Source organism: Thermobia domestica, chromosome 1 (genome assembly GCF_964235325.1).
Source record: "Thermobia domestica chromosome 1, izTheDome1.hap1.1, whole genome shotgun sequence".
NCBI lineage: Eukaryota > Metazoa > Arthropoda > Insecta > Zygentoma > Lepismatidae > Thermobia > Thermobia domestica.
The window spans coordinates 104,479-122,009 of record NC_137454.1 but is presented as its reverse complement, the minus strand read 5'-3'; the positions used below and the strand labels follow the sequence as shown (position 1 = coordinate 122,009).

At 37.6% G+C, this 17,531-nt stretch overlaps 1 protein-coding gene across 1 annotated transcript in view; it reads left to right on the top strand.

Moving 5' to 3' along the window:
* The window catches only part of LOC145665753 (uncharacterized), a 32,937-nt gene extending 15,760 nt beyond the window's left edge, over positions 1 to 17,177 (top strand). Inside the window, exons 3-4 of the mRNA XM_081732884.1 lie at positions 10,532 to 10,589; positions 16,425 to 17,177. Coding sequence (XP_081589010.1) covers positions 10,532 to 10,589; positions 16,425 to 16,615 — 249 coding nt within the window. The 3' untranslated portion in view covers positions 16,616 to 17,177. The remainder of the gene's footprint in view (positions 1 to 10,531; positions 10,590 to 16,424) is intronic.
* The last annotated feature ends 354 nt before the right edge of the window (positions 17,178 to 17,531 follow it).

The following is a 17,531-nucleotide window of genomic DNA, read 5'->3' as shown; positions in this document are numbered from 1 at the left end:
AAATATTGTGGGGATTGAGTTTTAAGGATTTTATATATCAGACAACTATAGCGTAGGTATCTTCTTCTCGACATTGTTAAAATGTCGTTTCTATTTAGCACTGGCAGGATATGTTCCGATTTCTTTAAGTTAAAGGCAAACCTAATGCACGAGTTCTGTATTTTCTGTATAGTTTTAGAATTGTAAACAGAGAGAGATGGTCCATATACAGCGTCACAGTAGTCTAATAACGGTAAAACAAGAACTTGTATGAGATATAATTTCATAGACTGAGATAGAAAGTCTTTGGCTTTGTAAAGTCGACGTAATAAAGTAATAGCTTTATCACACTGAGTGACGAAGATAAGGGATTTTGAGCTGTCCTAAGATATACTTGTTGCTTCCTGCCTAGTAAGTAGCTTTCAATCCAGTTTATGACGGTATCAGAAAATTTATAATACCTTAGTTTAGCCAACAACAGGTTATGATTAACTAGATCGAAGGCCTTGGTTAGGTCTAAGAGGACTATGATTGCAACTTGAGAGTTATCAACTGCGTTTAATATCCCATCTGTTACCTCGAGCATCGCACTGACAGTACTATGATGCTTACGAAAACCGGATTGAATAATAGGGATAATATTATTATGATTTATATAGTCGTATAATTGCTGGTTTACTAATTTTTCTACGATCTTTGACATTATTGGTAAGATACTAATTGGACGTAGCTCGTTTAAGGAAGTTACGCGGGGTTTCTTTGGTAGCGGTACCACTTTTGCTGTTTTCCAGGCAGTAGGAAAGCAGCCGTTAACTAGTGAATAATTAATTATTTTCGTTAGAGGTGATAGTATGAATGGCAACGCTAATTTGATCATTTTAGTGCTTATTGCATCAAGGCCAGCTGAGTTAGATTTTATGCTGTGTACCGCCTTTCTCACATCGTATTCATTTATTGGGTTGAATAGAAATGTTGTCTGTAGCTGTGGATGTTTTTTAGACAGAAATTTCTTAGTTTGATTGTCAACTCTCTCAGAATTAATAGGAGGCAAACCAGGAAGACTGACGAAATGATCATTAATAACATCTGGATCATTGATTTCACTGGAAAGTGCTACATCATTGTTCCTGTTACAAAGACCCAGCTCTTGTATTACTTTCCATTTGTCTTTAACTGCAGTGCAGTTTTTAATACGATAAGAGAAGTAAGCAATTTTTTCTTGTCGAACCACTGACGTTGTAAAGTTCCTAAGCCTTTTAAACTCTTCCCAACCTTGTTGGGTTTTGGTACGCTTGAACTTGAGATGTGCTCGATCACGCAATTTCATTAATAGCTTGGTATTACTTGAGAGATATGGGAGTTTAGTTTTAGAAAGCTTGATCTTTTTAATAGGAGCATGTACATCGAATATATGTGTTAATGCGTCCTGTACAAAGGAAACCTTACCGTCTATTGTTTCAAATGACTCAATGTTTTCCCAGTATATGTATTGAGCATCGCTAAAGAAAAGATTTTCATCAAAACTACCATAATCTCGACAGCTAAGAATTTCAGGTTTCGGGCTAGGCGGTTTATTAATATCAAGAACCATGTATATAACACAGTGATCAGAATTTCCAATAGGAGGACTAACACTATGCAACGCCAGTCTGTCTCTGTTATCAGTAACAATAACATCTAACAAAGATTCACTTGTTTCAGTTATCCTAGTAGGCTCATTAATTATTTGAATAAGATTTAACCTATTTAATATTGAGTTTAAATATACCGTTTCAGGTATGTTTATGCAAGTTTGGTCACAGTTCAGGTCGCCAATTAAATACAGAGAATCGACCTGTGGATAGAGCTCGATGACAATATTTTCAATAATTGATAGTGAAGTATACGATATATTGGGTGATCTGTATAATGCAGCAAAACCTATTGAATAAGAGTTTATTTTTACAGTAAAGTTAAGAAATTCTATGTTTGGTCTCTCTAATCCGTCACCAGAGCTGGATGCAAAAGTCATAAGTTCTAGGTTTTTAAGATAATATACTACTATCCCCCCACCCCTGCCCGTGTCTTGTCGTAAAACGGAATACCCTTGTACATCAATTTGTTCAGTATTAACATATTTATCTAACCATGATTCAGTTACAATAAATATAGCTCATTCATTCGTAGCGATAAGAGATCTTACTTCATCAATTTTCGGAAGAAGTGAGCGAACATTAGCGTGCATAACGGTAAATTTTCTTTTGACATCTGCAGGTATTGTGCATACCACAGCACGGTTTCTGTTAATAACTGAGAGGTCAAGAATATGAGAATGTCCAGTAGAGTTACCCATAGTCGTACTCATAGTTACATTTATGACATACGGTACGTATTATGTATATTATAATTTCTAACCCAGTGATTATCCTCCTGGCACTTACCTCAGATATGAGACAGAAGTTTGTAGGATATTTTGAACTTCTTACAATTTCCCGAGAATTCATACTTAGTAAGCTTAAGACACAATAAAACAATTTAAACGATATTACATAGTAAGAACGTAAAAAGCAGTAATGAGACATTTTGTGAGTATCTACAGTACAGTTGCAGTCAGGCTGCAAATGAACAAGGGCTTCCATCGGTGGCTTAGATTGAGAAAAGGGGCACAGATCATGGAAACCACAAGCAACAACACTATAACATTTTAGATACAATGCAACACACTCACTAAATAAAGAATATAAGCACACAACGTATAAGATATTCACTATATATGAAACACGCTCCAGTATAATGTTTTGTAATCCTTTTCATGCTACTTATTATACACTTCCAAATTATACTACGTATAAATATCAGAAGTCTCTGCTCAGAAGTGGTTTTCTTGAATCGATTTAGAGTTTCAAAAATAGGTTCCATTTTATCCGTTAACTTTCTTTTCAAACTCGAAGTAACAGAAATTTACCATTTCAGTGTTGATCGCCATACAACAAGGACGGTAACAAATGGCGACAAACGCTTTCTTCTAATCAACTAGCGTGCACACACACACACACACACACAAACTATCTTCACCCGCATCTATCTAATGAAACCGGAAGTCGTAAGTGGTTTGCTACTACTTCCGGTTTCAATATTGATTTTCGTGCAGCAAAAATAGTAAGTGGAAGTAATAAAATAGTAGTGAAACGTATATTTTTGGAATCGATAGAGGCGTTCCACCGAAAAGGAACGGGAAATGGCGGCGGAAACTCCATAACAAGGAACTACATAATTCAAACCGTTTACCAAACATTGTTAGAGTAATACAGTGTGTCTATAAAAGAACTCCGGGGTTTTGAGCCATAATATTTTATTTAAGTAAAAAACGTACATACATTTGTTATACATGATTGGAAAGCTTACATTTTCAAGTATTGCTTTTAACAATTTAATAAAGTTCAATATGAGTCCCGTGAGTGGCACGGCACACAACAGACTTAGTTTCTATGAGCCAAATAACACATTGAGCCTTTTGTTGTGGCATCACCATAGCGCGAAGCGCAAGAATCCACACGGCACGGCACTGATTCACTGACTACCGCAGCCGTTACGTCGTCTCAAGGTCAACGCTCCGCAGCGCTGCCACCTGTTGATAAAAACATTTCCAATTAGTATGACTAAAACTTTTTGAGCTAGTCGTTTCAGAGAAATTAACTAAATTTTGTTCTCTTTTATCGTTAATAAGATATGAATTTTTAAAACCCCGGAGTTCTTTCAACCTTGTATATTCTAGGAGACTCAGGCGGGCAGGTGATGCGGCCAGGATGGAAGAAAGTAGGAACGCTCTTAGTTTTAACTGGAAATCCAATCGGGTAACGACTATTAGGAAGGCTTAGGTGCAGATGGAAGGACAATATTAAGTTGGATCTCGCAGATACAGAAATACAAAGTAGAAACTGGATCCAGTTGGCCATAGAGTTGCTTACTTACACAAGAATAGGTTCCATATGATTTTAGCGTCTCAATCAGCAGTGAGACTGTATGAGACGTCAACGAGAAATCCTAACTTAACGATCAAACCGGAACTGGTAGAAGTTAACAATTTCCGTTTTCAACATTGATCGTTCTAGAACAAAACGGTAATATATAGCGATTAACGTTTTTTTTTTTTTTTTTGGAACCGACGTTCCAAGAATAGTCTTTATTTCATCCGCTTCCCTTTATTGAAACCAGAAGTGATAGAAATTTATTAGTACTTCCGGTTTTACAATGGATTTCCAAGGAGTAAAAAACGGTCGAGGTGGAGAGGAACCGTCTTCTGCAATCCTTCGAACGTCCGAAGAGTGTTTTCCATTTAACATTTTATTCCTCTAGAGCAACGGGAAGTTCTAGAAATCTGCTACATTTCGGGTTTCAGTGTTTAATCTTCAGATGACAAGAACAGTAAAGAGATAGCAAGAAACGGATTTTCGATATGGCTTCTAGCTTTGCAAATGCTTTCGTCTTTGGTGTGAGCGGTACCGGATTCGATTCCCAGTGGAGAAAATCGGTTGAAAAAGTAGAACAGGTTTCTCAGGCCGGCCATCCTGAGTGAGTTTTTCCTGTGTTTTCCTTATTCACACTAGACTAGGGTGACCAACCGTCCCGTAAAAACGGGATTGTCCCGTTTTTCCACTACCATTCCCGGTGTCCCGAAAAATTCTCTCGGGACGCCAAAATGTCCCGTATTTACGTACATTGGATACAAAAAATCTTTCGAATCGCTAAAATCTCCTAATTTATATTATTATTTTCTAAGCTATGTGATTATATTCGAATATGTTTTAATTTCTGAGCAACGTCATTACGACGTTTGCGATATTGGATATGGTGGCTGCACTGTTTTCCCTCCTAGGCCTCCCCACTCCGCAAACGACAGTGCAAGGGCCTGGAAGTCTTATGAGGAACAGATGTAATCTGTTTTACTCCCTGTTTGGGCGGTGGAAGATTGAGGCACTGTCATCAGTACAGTGCAGTATTTCCGTGATTTGACTTAGATGTAACACACTACGAAAGGGGAACAAAGGTATAGAGCTATAAAAGTAAAAGTAAAAAGAAAACTAGTTGTAAGTGAAATAATGTATAAAAGTAAGAAAATGCAAATAAAAGGAGTTGGAATCCGATGCTGAGAGATAATTATAAATCCTGTCGGTGAGAGATTTGAGTGATCATATATTTTTACTGATAGCTACTTGTTATCTAATTAATTTTAAAACCTTTTCAATAGTGAAAAGTGTAAATTTACCCTTTTTTCTGAGAGATACAGAGAGTGAGAGAGAAAGAGAGAGAGAGAGAGAAAGAGAGAGAGAGAGAGAAAGAGAGAGAGGAGAGGCTAAAAAAAGTGGAGCAACCTTTTCAGAAATAAAAAGTGTCCCGTTCTTTCTATTTGAAGATTTGGTCACCCTACACTAGACAAATGCCGGAATGGTACCTAACATAATGTTCCCAGGCCGTTTCTTTCCTTCCCCATTTCTTTCTTCTTCTCCAATTCCCTGGAAATGTGATTGCCGAGGAAGATCATCCCTCATGTGCGACGAGCTAACATGACCATAGATGCCGAAAATCCAGAAATCTATTTCGTAACCCTCTAAGTCGTAAGAGTAAGTTTTATTTCTGACTCTAATCCCTTTTGTAACAACTACAACTGAAAGCTGTAGATCTAACTACAACCAGTACTGGAAGTCTGCCTACTTTCCATGTAAGACGAAACTAATTTTTCTTTTTATCTATTTTCGCTCAGAAAGCAATTCAGTCTAATACTGATCAAAATTTTAATCAATTACAGTGTTTTCCAATCTGTGGTCCACGAACACTCCCAGAGGACAAGAGGATGAAGAGGGGTCCGTGAGATATTTTATTTTCATTACACTTTATCATGTTTCTCACACCTGAGATACTTGCAATGAATGTTCTTACCTAGCATTCAATCAATTGAGAGGCAAAACACACCTCAACATCAATAAATTAAGGCATTAATATGCAAGCAGTACCTGGTCTAACATACTCACCGCGAATAACAGACTAAATTAACTACACACCCTATACCCTTCAAAATGGAAAATGTTCTTAATGAGACAGTAAAATTATCAGTTTTATTAGGAACTCTCCTTTTATTTTCCTTTTATTCTCTGTTTTTTTTGTAATGAAGTGGGAAGGGATCCGAACTAGGGGCGGATCCAGGGAGACGATCGGGGCGATGGCCCCTAGAATAGGATATTTTTTATTTTAAAAAAGAAACCTATCCTATGATTTTTCACCTTTGTATTATCCACCTTTGTAACCGAGCGAAGTAGCTCAAGTGGTAGAGCGTTGGCTTCGCATTCGGGAGGTCGTGGGTTCGAATCCCGCTGCCGACCATCCTGACTGAGGTTTTCCAGGGTTTCCCTCAGTCCTAACAGGCAAATGCCGGGATTGTACCTACTAAACAGGCCCTGGCCGATAGCTTCCCAAATCCTTTCCGTTGTTATATTTGTTGTTGGATGTCCAGTGTAGAATGGCCTCTGTGGTGTATCTGGTGATTGTTAAATAAATAAATAAATAAAAATGTAAAATAAAACCTATTGACTTCGAACGACGGCCCCCCCAAACATTCAGCCTGGATCCGCCCCTGGATCAGAACAATTATTATTGCACTCTGAAAGTCATTGGCTGTCCCTGGGTAAGGTTCCAACGCAGTTGTTTGAGCTTCTGACGAAGTAGTTTTTCATTGATTGGCACGGTCAGTGCACAAGAGAAAGACGTCCACTTTTCAACATTTTGAACATATTTCGTCTGTAACATTATCTGAAGCTCCTTTCACAGCTTAAATGATTCGTGTACATATATTGTAAGTAACTGTTATAATGTGCATAAAGAACAGTGTTAAATTTTCCATATACAGTGAAACCTGTCTTCAGCGGAATCGAGCGGGACTCACAAAAATTTCCGTTAAAGACAGGTTTCCGCTTAATGGGGATAGACCTTTCCATTAAAAAAAAATATATATGCTTATAATGGACATAATGAAAAAATATATTGATATACGCAACTTGTTCAATTACAGTACTTTTTCCTTCTACGGATTAATACCCCAAAGAAACTTAAAATAAAAACAAAATATGCTGTGCACACTTTCCTTTATTTTTCCCAATAGTCAAGCAGGATTTTTTGCATACATTGCTACTACTTGGCTGCGGTATACTTCAGGACACAGAAAAGCTTTCTCTGGAATTTTGAAAGTCCTCTGAACTCTTTCCTCCTTGTTTTCACGACACGTGATGGAGATATATAACTTCTGCTTTACCTCAATTCCTTTTTTTCCAGAACTTTGTTTTGTCAGTTTTCTTCTCATTTGTGTTAACTGTCGCTAGTTGCTACACAAGCGGAACAGAAGTACGCCTACAAAGAAGACTGACAGCTGACATGGTACATAGGGCTAGCGAAAAATTGTGGGAGCTGAATATGAGTAGTGATTGACGAAGGTCAACACTGCCCATAAAGATTTAACAAAAGAACGAAGTATTTATCGCAGACAGTATATGTTTACTCTCTCACAGTATGTTCAAAAATTTTCTAAACGATGTAGTCTGAAACTCAGAATTTTCCGTTAAAGGTTTATTTTGCTTTCCGTTGTCCGCATAACACAGTTTCCGCTTAATGAAGGGACTTTTACATGTCTTTTATTCCAAAATCCATGGGACCATGAAATATTTCCCTTTAAGAAAGTTTTCCGTTTAATAAAGGGTCCGTTGAAGGCAGGTTTTACTGTACTTAAGAGTACCGTTCTTCATAACTTTGATAACCGAACTTCATTTCGTTGTGCTCTGAACGTCCAATTCTAAATTTAGATTAACACACAATTTAAACATGTTTAATGTTTTAAATGCTCTTTACTCGAATTTTCAGGGAACATCTATCATTGTTTTTTCTGTCCAAGATAGATAGAAATGAAAATCAAATGAAATTTTTGAGTTTGACGTCCCATGGTTATGCCGGTTAGGCTAAAGGAGACGGTGATGATCAGAGATGAATGAAATGGTGGAATGAAGAAAGTGGGAGGAAACGGGAGAACCCCGAGAAAACCCACGCACATGGTGTTTGTCCACCACAAAGTTCACTTGGCGGGAGCAGGGTTTGAACCCGGGACCCCAAACACCAGAGGTGAACGCTCTACCACTGAGCCACCGCGGCCCCGAAGATAGGTAGAAACAGCAATCAAGAAGTTAAATTTCTAGTGGAACTATTTACAGAAAGAAAAATACAATTCTCTTCAGTCATTGAGTAATTTCATAGATTTCAGTGAACAAACCGTTTTTAGTGATGTTGTTGGAAGTATCATTAAATATTTGAGGTCATTTTGGCATTTTACGACCACATGTAATTTCCGATTTGTAGACCCAGAAGGAGTAGAATCGAGGCCAGCTGGAAGGAATTTGGCTATAGGCATGAAAACTTTTTACTATTCAGCGCATTCTCTCGAAAGCTTAACACACTTGGCACATCGTTGCTCCAACTTCCCTAACCTTTCAGGAAAAAAATCTTCTGGTCTGCAAAGGACTGTTCTGCAGCTACTATGACCACATTAATCACTGCTAAATTTCTTTCTTTTCAGAATTTGTTTTTAGTCTAGTGAAGAAATGATAATAATCAGAGGGCGCAAGGTCTGGCGAGTAAAGTGGATGATCAGTGCACTGAAACCCTAGATCCTTTAGAAAATCCACTCTTCTTTCAGCCTTGTGAACGAGAGTAATGTCCTCCAGAAACAACATACCTTTTCTCAAGTTTTCACGTACTCTTTTTTTTAAATAGAATCCTTTAACTTCACCAGAAGACTGCAGTAGTGTTTGTGCATTTGGAAGGTAGTCTGATAACAAAACACTATCCTTGCCCAGAATATTGAAGCAAGCACTTTACACCTCTGTGCTTTGAATTTCTTTAGTCTTGAAGATCGTGAGTGACGCTATTCACATGATTAGTGTTCGGTATCAGGATCAAACTAATGAACCAACTTTCATCCTGGATAAAAAGCCGATTTAAAAATCATCCTTGGACTTTGCAAAATACCACAAAATCAACTGAGATGTCACGTGTTTGCGTTTGTCATCCGCGTTCAAAGGTTTAAGCACCCATTTCGCAGAAAGCTTGTGCATGTCCAACTGATCATGGGTTATTGACCAGACACTTTCTTTGGATATGTGCAAAGTCTCAGCTGTTGCTTAGAGTGTAAGTCATCAGTTACTCAAAATTAGATCATGAACCTGAACCACTTTTTCCAGAGCAGACACTGACACTGGTTTCCCCACACTTTTCAGCATGAATGGCAATACACACCCAATGTATTTACAATGCAATCATGAATTCCCTTCGAGGACTTTTGTTGCAGGAAGAACTTGATGATACCTCGCAACTCCTCCTTTGTAAATTCCACATTTGGCTGCGCCATGGTTAAATGAACTAAAAAAAAAAAAGAACGCTAGTGCAACGATCATTCCAGGTGGCACAAACACTTATAAAAGTTCAATGTTTCAAATGCAATGAATGATTTCAGGATGGGATGTGCGGAAGGGGGTCGGGCTGAGAATTGATATGCACAGTAATATAATTTAAATGTGCAGGTTTGGTCACTGCGCTCTCTATATGCAAGGTATGATCAAAAAATACGGTGAATCGTTTTTATTAGAAACAAAGCAATATGCTTACATGGAATTTGATTTAATCTCCTTCAATGTACAGTCCTTGGCTAGCAATGTACTTATCCCAACGTTGAATCCATGACTGGAAGCATTTCTGGAAGGCTTCTTTTGGAAGAACGTTCAGCGGCTTTGTCATGGCCCTCTCAATGTCAGGACTGTTGTCAAAACCTTTTCCTTTAAGCACGGTTTTAATTTTGGGAAGAGTCAGAAGTCGCGTCACGTTATATCTGGAGAGTACGGTAAATGTGGACAGACAGGAATATTTTTCCGCCCAAGAATTCCTGTTCTTCACTCAAAAATCGGGGAAAGAGTTTCGCTCTCACTTTTCTCATTTCCAAATCGATGGTTAAAATGCTTTATACGGACCCGTACGAGATTTTTAGTTCTTTGGTAAGCTCTCGATTAGTTATTCTCCCGTTTGAACAAACAATTTTTGCCACTTTTTGCAGATTTTCTTTTATTCTCAGGTTAATGGACGTCCCGAACGTAGCTCGTCTTCTACTGACTCACATACGCTTTTAAAAGACTCATACCACTTGTAAACAATCTTCAGAGCAACATTTCATGAGTTTCTCTGGCACTTCTATACAACTCGAATCAGAACGGCTCTGGACGCTGACTGACAAGTCATAACGTGTTCCAACTTGATGCTGCCTGTCTCAACGGATCAGGCTATCGGACAAATTGCATCAAATGGTTGTAGTAGTTGCTGCTAAAAGAAATCATTCACCATATTTTAACCATTAATCCTGTATTAATAAAGAGTAGAGCTTATTTCGTACTACAGATACTTATATTGGTTTTAGGGAAATACAAGAAAATCTTATTTGCATAAATCACTGATTTTATTATAATAATTGTTTACTTTTTTTTCTTTGCAGTGTTTTCACAGCTTAGACTGTTGTCGAGGATGTTGTATTAAATTCCAGTGTGTCGAAGGTAAGGAGCTCTGTAATTTATTTCATCTGTGATATAGCTGAAAATGAAAATATTGTTTTTTCTAGTACTTTTTAATTGAATATCAATACACATTGTAGACCCCTATGTATGCCGCGATACTCTACTTTATTATATTCAATTTCCATTGTTATTGTGTGTCACAAATTTATAATATTTCAACGTTTGTGTGATATGTGTGCAAGTATAATCGTAAACACCAATACTAAGATCTAATGTTTAAAAAAATAGTTTTTCAAATATACATTAATGAACATCTAAATGGTGTTTTCATTGCTTCCATAAATCTAAATCCCGCAACCTAAAACACATCACACATCAAAACACATCAAGTTATGCCAGATAATTGTGATAAAGCTCAAAACTTAATTTCATATTAAAAACCTATAGCCAAAAATTCAATATAAAAACAAATTTTAAAGTTACAATGCACAAAGTTAAAAAGAAAGCTCAAGTTAATTCCAGACTATACTTAACTCCAGTATGACCATTGTCGATTTCTATCCAATAGAATCGCGGAAACAAGGTAGTACAAAGAAAGAGATAATAGGAAAAATGGTGGATACAAAATTGTAAAAATAAATAAATAATAGAAGAATTGGTGGAAATAAGATAGTAAGAAGGTAGATATAATAGGGTAGTTTGTGGAAACAGATACTAGGAAAAGATATACAATAGAATTGGTGAAAACAAAATGCTAAGAAGGAAAAGGTAATAGGTGATTGATGGAAACAAGATAGTAGGAAGAAAGATGTAATAGAATTGATGAAAACAAAATGTTAGGAAGGAAGAGATAATAGGAGAATTGGTGGAAACATAATGTAGGGAGAGAGAGATACGGTCTCTGTGCTAAATGGAATATTACTCTAATTCAGCCTACCAAAAGGGCGACCTGAACATATTCTGAAAGTAAGGAGAAAGTGTCGTGTTGAATTTGGAAGGCGATAGTGATTGAAATTTCAATGAATGACCAATTAGTTTATGGCATTTGGAAGTCATTAACTTTCATTCACAAAGTTATTTGTTTTAAAATCCCTTACGTTGTTTATGTCTTTCAGACCTTTATTGCAATTATCTTTGTTAAAATTTTCTATGAGTAGTTTGAAATAAGAAGCCTTTGAAAGTGAACATAAAATATTTGAAGGACCTTTAGGACATGACTGAACAAGCTGCAGTAAATTACCTACATATATTTTTTGGCTATCTCTCTCTATATATAAAAATGAGTGTGTGTTTGTTCCAGCTTAACTCTGGAACGCCTGGAATAATTTTTAAAAAAAGTTGGTACACATATTACTTACAGTCTGGAAAAGAGTGCTCTCGGGGTAAAATTTTTCTAGCGCACCTAGGGAGGAGTAGGAAGGGGGGACCGAGGGTAATTGGATGCAATAACGCCACCATTCTTAGTTTTTCGAGGATTTTACATTTAATATTTGACGGAATAAAATATATGTGGCATTCTTTAGTAGCTTAGTGTTCACTGATTACAACATAGTGTAAAGAACCTGGAAAAATATATGAGGTACGAGTAATACACAAAAAACGTCACGCAAAGTGAAATGGCGGTTGTATAGGCTATGGATACAATAAGGCCAGGTTACCATTATTCATATTATCATGAAACCAGTGAAATGAGATACGGTGGAACAAGTACAATTATTTGGAACAAGAAGAGCAGTGTCCAGTAAGAGGTAATATGTTATCACAAGTTTCTTGATACCACCCCTTACAGGCTCCACATTGCAACCAATCAATAGTTTTACCGTATTTTCGTAATAGTACTCATTGTAAGTAACGCAGTAGTAGGAGCTATCTTTGCGATAACATGTTTTTTAACTTCTACCTTCGCCATTCTCTTTATAAGTACTCCCTTTCTTTGGTCCACCTGCTTGCAAAGCTGACCCTTTATCCTTCACGTTAGGACGTTCGTTAAACAAAATTCTAGTCAGTACCACTGCTTGGACGTGTTTTGATCTATTCCTTCCAGGAAGAGATCTGTTAATTTTTGGAGTTGGAGTAATTTCAGTGAACAAGCTGTCATTGGACGATGTAGAGAAGACTCACACAAAGCATTAGCTACAGTATCATGGACATATGCAGATGATGTTGACGGCTGGGGACAGTTGATATCTTCAGTGGGTGGCTGGTTATTGTTGTCCAATTCAGTTCCAGTAGTAGCTTGTGTCGGAAACACGGAAGAGATGGTACTTGGTGTAAAGAATATATGCCAGTACCTTGAATGAATATATGCCAGTACCTTGAATGAATATATGCCAGTACCTTGAAAACTAGATATTGCATTCTGAGGTGTGGAAACTTTAAACCAGACAATAATGCCATTGCATCCATCTCGTTGGCGTTATTGCAGCCACACAACACAATGAACATAAAATCGTTTCACTCCTCTCTACTAACACATTGACTCATGTAAATACAGTCGATACACTCGTTATTGAGCATTGTGTTTTATATATAAAAATACCCTATAAATTCCTACACATTACGCGTCTGTAGTGATGTTAATATAAAGAACTTCAAAAACTTTATTTACGTTTTCTGTTCTCAAATTTTTTGGTCTGAATTGATAACACAAAAGCTGCACAACACACACGCTACACCACAGGAAATCAACTCACGCGCAAAAACAACAGATGTGCTTCCCATGCATTGGCACACTGAAGAATGCTGCCACTTGCTTAGTGTCTGTGCTGTAAACAGTTGAAAAACAAACGGCGTTATTGTATCCCTGCAGTTATTGTAGCCAGTTACCCCATAAAAATGATCGAAAACGGCCGATATTAATGTCGAATCCGTAGTTTTCGAGATTGATAAGACGAACAGTGAGCCTTCCGTTGCCGTTTAAATCCAAATTTAACTCCATTACATTTGGGAGGAATGGTGACATGTAAAAATAATTCAAAATGGCCGATACTAATGTCGAATACATAGTTTTTGGGATCCCTAAGTTGATTGATGACAGTTATGGTGTCTTTTAAGTCCAAGCTCAGCTCCCAGTTGGCGTTAGATGCCCGTAGTACCCCTACTGGAAAGGAAGGGATAGACATATAACCGATATTAGTGTCGAATTCATAGTTTTGGGGGTTGCTTACATAAATAGTGACACTCCCGATACTATTTAATCCCCATTAGTACACCGATGGGTGAAATGGTGACGTAACAATATCTTATACTACTGATATTAATATCAAATTATTAGTTTTCAGCGTCCGTTTAAGTCAAAGTTCAGCCCTAGATGAGGGATAGACAAAACAGTAATTAAAAAGACAGATATTAAAGTTGAGTCCATAGTTTTAAGGATCTCTAAGTTCATTGATGACAGTTCCGATTACCTTGAAGTCCAAGTTCATCCTCCATTATGGGTGACACCCCCAAATACACCTAAGGAATGTTGATGAGGATAACATATGAAATGATCGAAAACGATTGGTATTAGTGGAAGGTCCATAGTTTTCTGGGACGTTGAGATGAATAGCGACACTTCTCATACCATTTTAATCCAAGTTTAGCCCAATATTCTCTGGGGGGGGGGAGGAGATGACGACATGAAAAAATAATAAAAAACGACCAACATTAGTGCCGAATATGACCATAGCTTTAGGAGTCCCCAAATTCATTGGTGACAGTTCTTGTACTATTCAAGTCTATGTTTAACCCCTATTAGCACGTGTAGGGAGATAGCAAAAGGTATATACGTAAAAATAATCAGAAACGACCGATAATAGTTTCTAATCTATAGTTCCCGATGTCTCTGAGATTAATAATTACACTACATATAGGTAATTATAGTTCAAGGTAGAGACCTGCACGGGCCGAATTTTTCGGCCCGAGCCCAATCCAGCCCGAACGTACCTAGTCCCGGCCCAGCCCGGGCCCGAAAAGTTTTGGAGATTTTCGGCCCGAGCCCGGCTCGGCCTGATAAGTTTTTAAAAATTCTATGCCCAAGCCCGGCCCGGGCCCGATAATTTTTTTTAAAAAATTAGCTCGAGCCCCAATCTTTCTCAAAATTTAGTACTTAATTTGACCTAACCTCAGAAACATTTTCTAAACTCTGGTTCACAACCTGACGCTTGCGTCCCGAATGGTACCATTGCCTCCTAGAACTTTGCCTGTCATCGAGAGAACAAAAACTCCATTCCCTGTAACAAAAATCTAAGGCCTGCAATCCTCTATAGTGAAAGTGGAGCCGCTAAGCAACACAAACTGTAAATAGCTATTGCTTTCTTTGTAACATCTTTCACGAACACACTTCTTCAACGTTTGGTTTTATTACAATTATCGTTTAACGAAAGTCAATAATTATTAAAGAATTGCAATTGATCGGCCCCACCCCAGCCCGACCTGAAGAGAAATCAGTGTCGGCCAGCCCAAACCCGGCCCGGCCCAAAGAAATAACAGTGTCGGCCCGCCTAAACCCGGCCCGGCCCAAAGAAATAACAAATAGTTTCGGGCCTCGGGCCGGGCCCGGCCCGTGCAGGTCTCTAGTTCAAGGTCATTCTCCATCGGAAAGGAGGGTGAGAAGGGATGAAAATATTATGTCTCAAATGGCTGAGATTGGTATAGAATCCATAGTTTTTGTTCGTCAAGCTATTAGGTTACAATTTGCCATGACATTTAATTCCAAGTTTAAGCACGAACGGGCATGGTAGTTGGATTGGGAATTTACGAGGGCAACGCGGAAGGCATTTCTCGCACATCTACATATATTTGGCTATTTGATTATGACTGCATATTCTAGCAAAACTTCGGAATGTTTGGAGCAAATTTAACCAAACTTGGTAGACATATGACTTTCAATCTGGATAAAAATACTATGGGAGTAAGAAACGGTTGATATTAGTATGCAGTCCATAATTTTCGGGGCCACTGAAATGAGTAGTGATGTCCCCAATGCCGTTTAAGTCTAAGTTCATTCCTATCGGCAAATAATGTAAGGTGACAAATAAATATAAAAAATGACTGAAATTTGTGTCGAATTCAAAGTTTTCTGCGTCTAGAAACATCTGAACTGTTTCGAAAGACTTTTGGAAGGTAGTTACAACTCACTTCAAGCTAGCTTTTTAATCATATCACTTAATGAAAGCTGTGTTCGGTGGGGATGGGTCTTTGAATATTTATGCCAATTTTTTTAATTATCTCATTTTTATTGAAATAAACATTCTAAGGGAAAAAGGATTCAAATCAGTGTAGAGTGCTTAAACGCTGGTGCATGGGGTTCGTGGTTCGATTCTCAGTCAACTAAATCTGTGGTAGACAAGATCGTGGGTTTTCTGGAGGTATTCCCTTTTCCCCCCGCTTTCCTGTTCCACTAATTCTTCCATCATCACTCACTTGCTTTAATCATCGTCTCCTTTAGCCTTAAGAGCCTAATCGGGGGACATAAAACTAAAAGATTTCATTCCATTCTCCCCGTGCGAAGAACGTGTATTTCATCTAGTAATTTTATAAAGTAAGATCCAAGTTGTGATTAGCTTTTAGTTGCTTATAGAGAAATACCGCTCGCCACGTTAAGCTATAGAAAACTATATTCCAACTCATTTGTACATTCAATGCCACTAATAAGAGTTGAAGTATTCTTTGTGTTCCGGGCAGCGCACTAATTAGGTAACATTATTTGCGACTCATGCAGGTAAATTACTACAAATAACTCAAATAATTTGTCCAAAAAAATGGAATTAATTTCTTATTATTTTGTAATCTTTTATAAATGTCCTAATTATAAAATAGAGTAGTTAAATTGATAATACTTAATCTTTTAATAAAAGAGAGAATTGATTGTTTCTTTCCTATATGCTGCAGATGTCACTGATCCATGTGGAGACAAAGATGTTGTAAGAAGTTGTGAAGACATGCAATGTCCTGACGGGGAGGAATGCTTCCAGCAGACGAGGTTTTGCCTTCGAAGTCCCTGTCCACAACCTCTTCCATCATGTAGACCTCGAAAGCCAGAAACGACGAGGGAGATTCCGTTTCCTGTGAATTATTCATGAATTCTTATTCCACACTGGAAGTTTCATGCCTGAACTTACAGAACGTACATCGTTACAGCTACTTCTAGTTCGGAAATTACCTTTGGTAAATGCATCGTCCATTTGTGGTAATACGAGACTACTGAACGAGCCTACGTAGATAGAGAGAGTCATGATAATAAGACTTAAATTAGCCTATATGGAATTGAAGAATTTTCAAAAAGTAATTCAATTTTTCATAACATTAAAGAACAACAAACACATAACAAAGGATACAACAGAAGAGGACTCTTCAACTGAGCACAGTCAAGTTGACAGTATAATATCCCTATCAACATGATATGGTATTTTACCAGATATTACCACAGTATCAGTGCTTTCCTGGCAATTCGTGACATATTCACATAGTGTAATTACTTTATGCATAATATCAGAACTTATTAAAGAAAAACACTAAAAATGTGTTTGCCATTATGTGTTGTTTAACTAAGAAACTTCTGCTTTATATTTGTAGTATTGCAATGAAATGTTAAATAACAATTAAAAATTACAGTGCTTACCATTCCTAATTTAATTTAATACTTTAATGTGTAAGGAATTATCAAATGACACATGTTCGAAGCCCATGCATTCACTATCAGTAGGTGTATTTTAGCAAATAGTTTACAGTTAAAACATGGCTACATGGTAATTGTGTCTTGGTATTTACGATCACAAGTTCCCGTAGGTATTTAGGTACTTGTCCCACTGTGCCACAAGCCGACGAATTCCGTCCAGGTAGAAATCAGACGGTTGTTGGGCGAACCAATCACTGACTGTATCCCGAAACCGCAGCATCACTTTGAAACCAATGACCCTTTACTGCTTTTTTCAGTGGACCGAATACTAAAAATTGCAGGCTGATAGATTCGGCGGATAACACAGCTACTCCAATTTG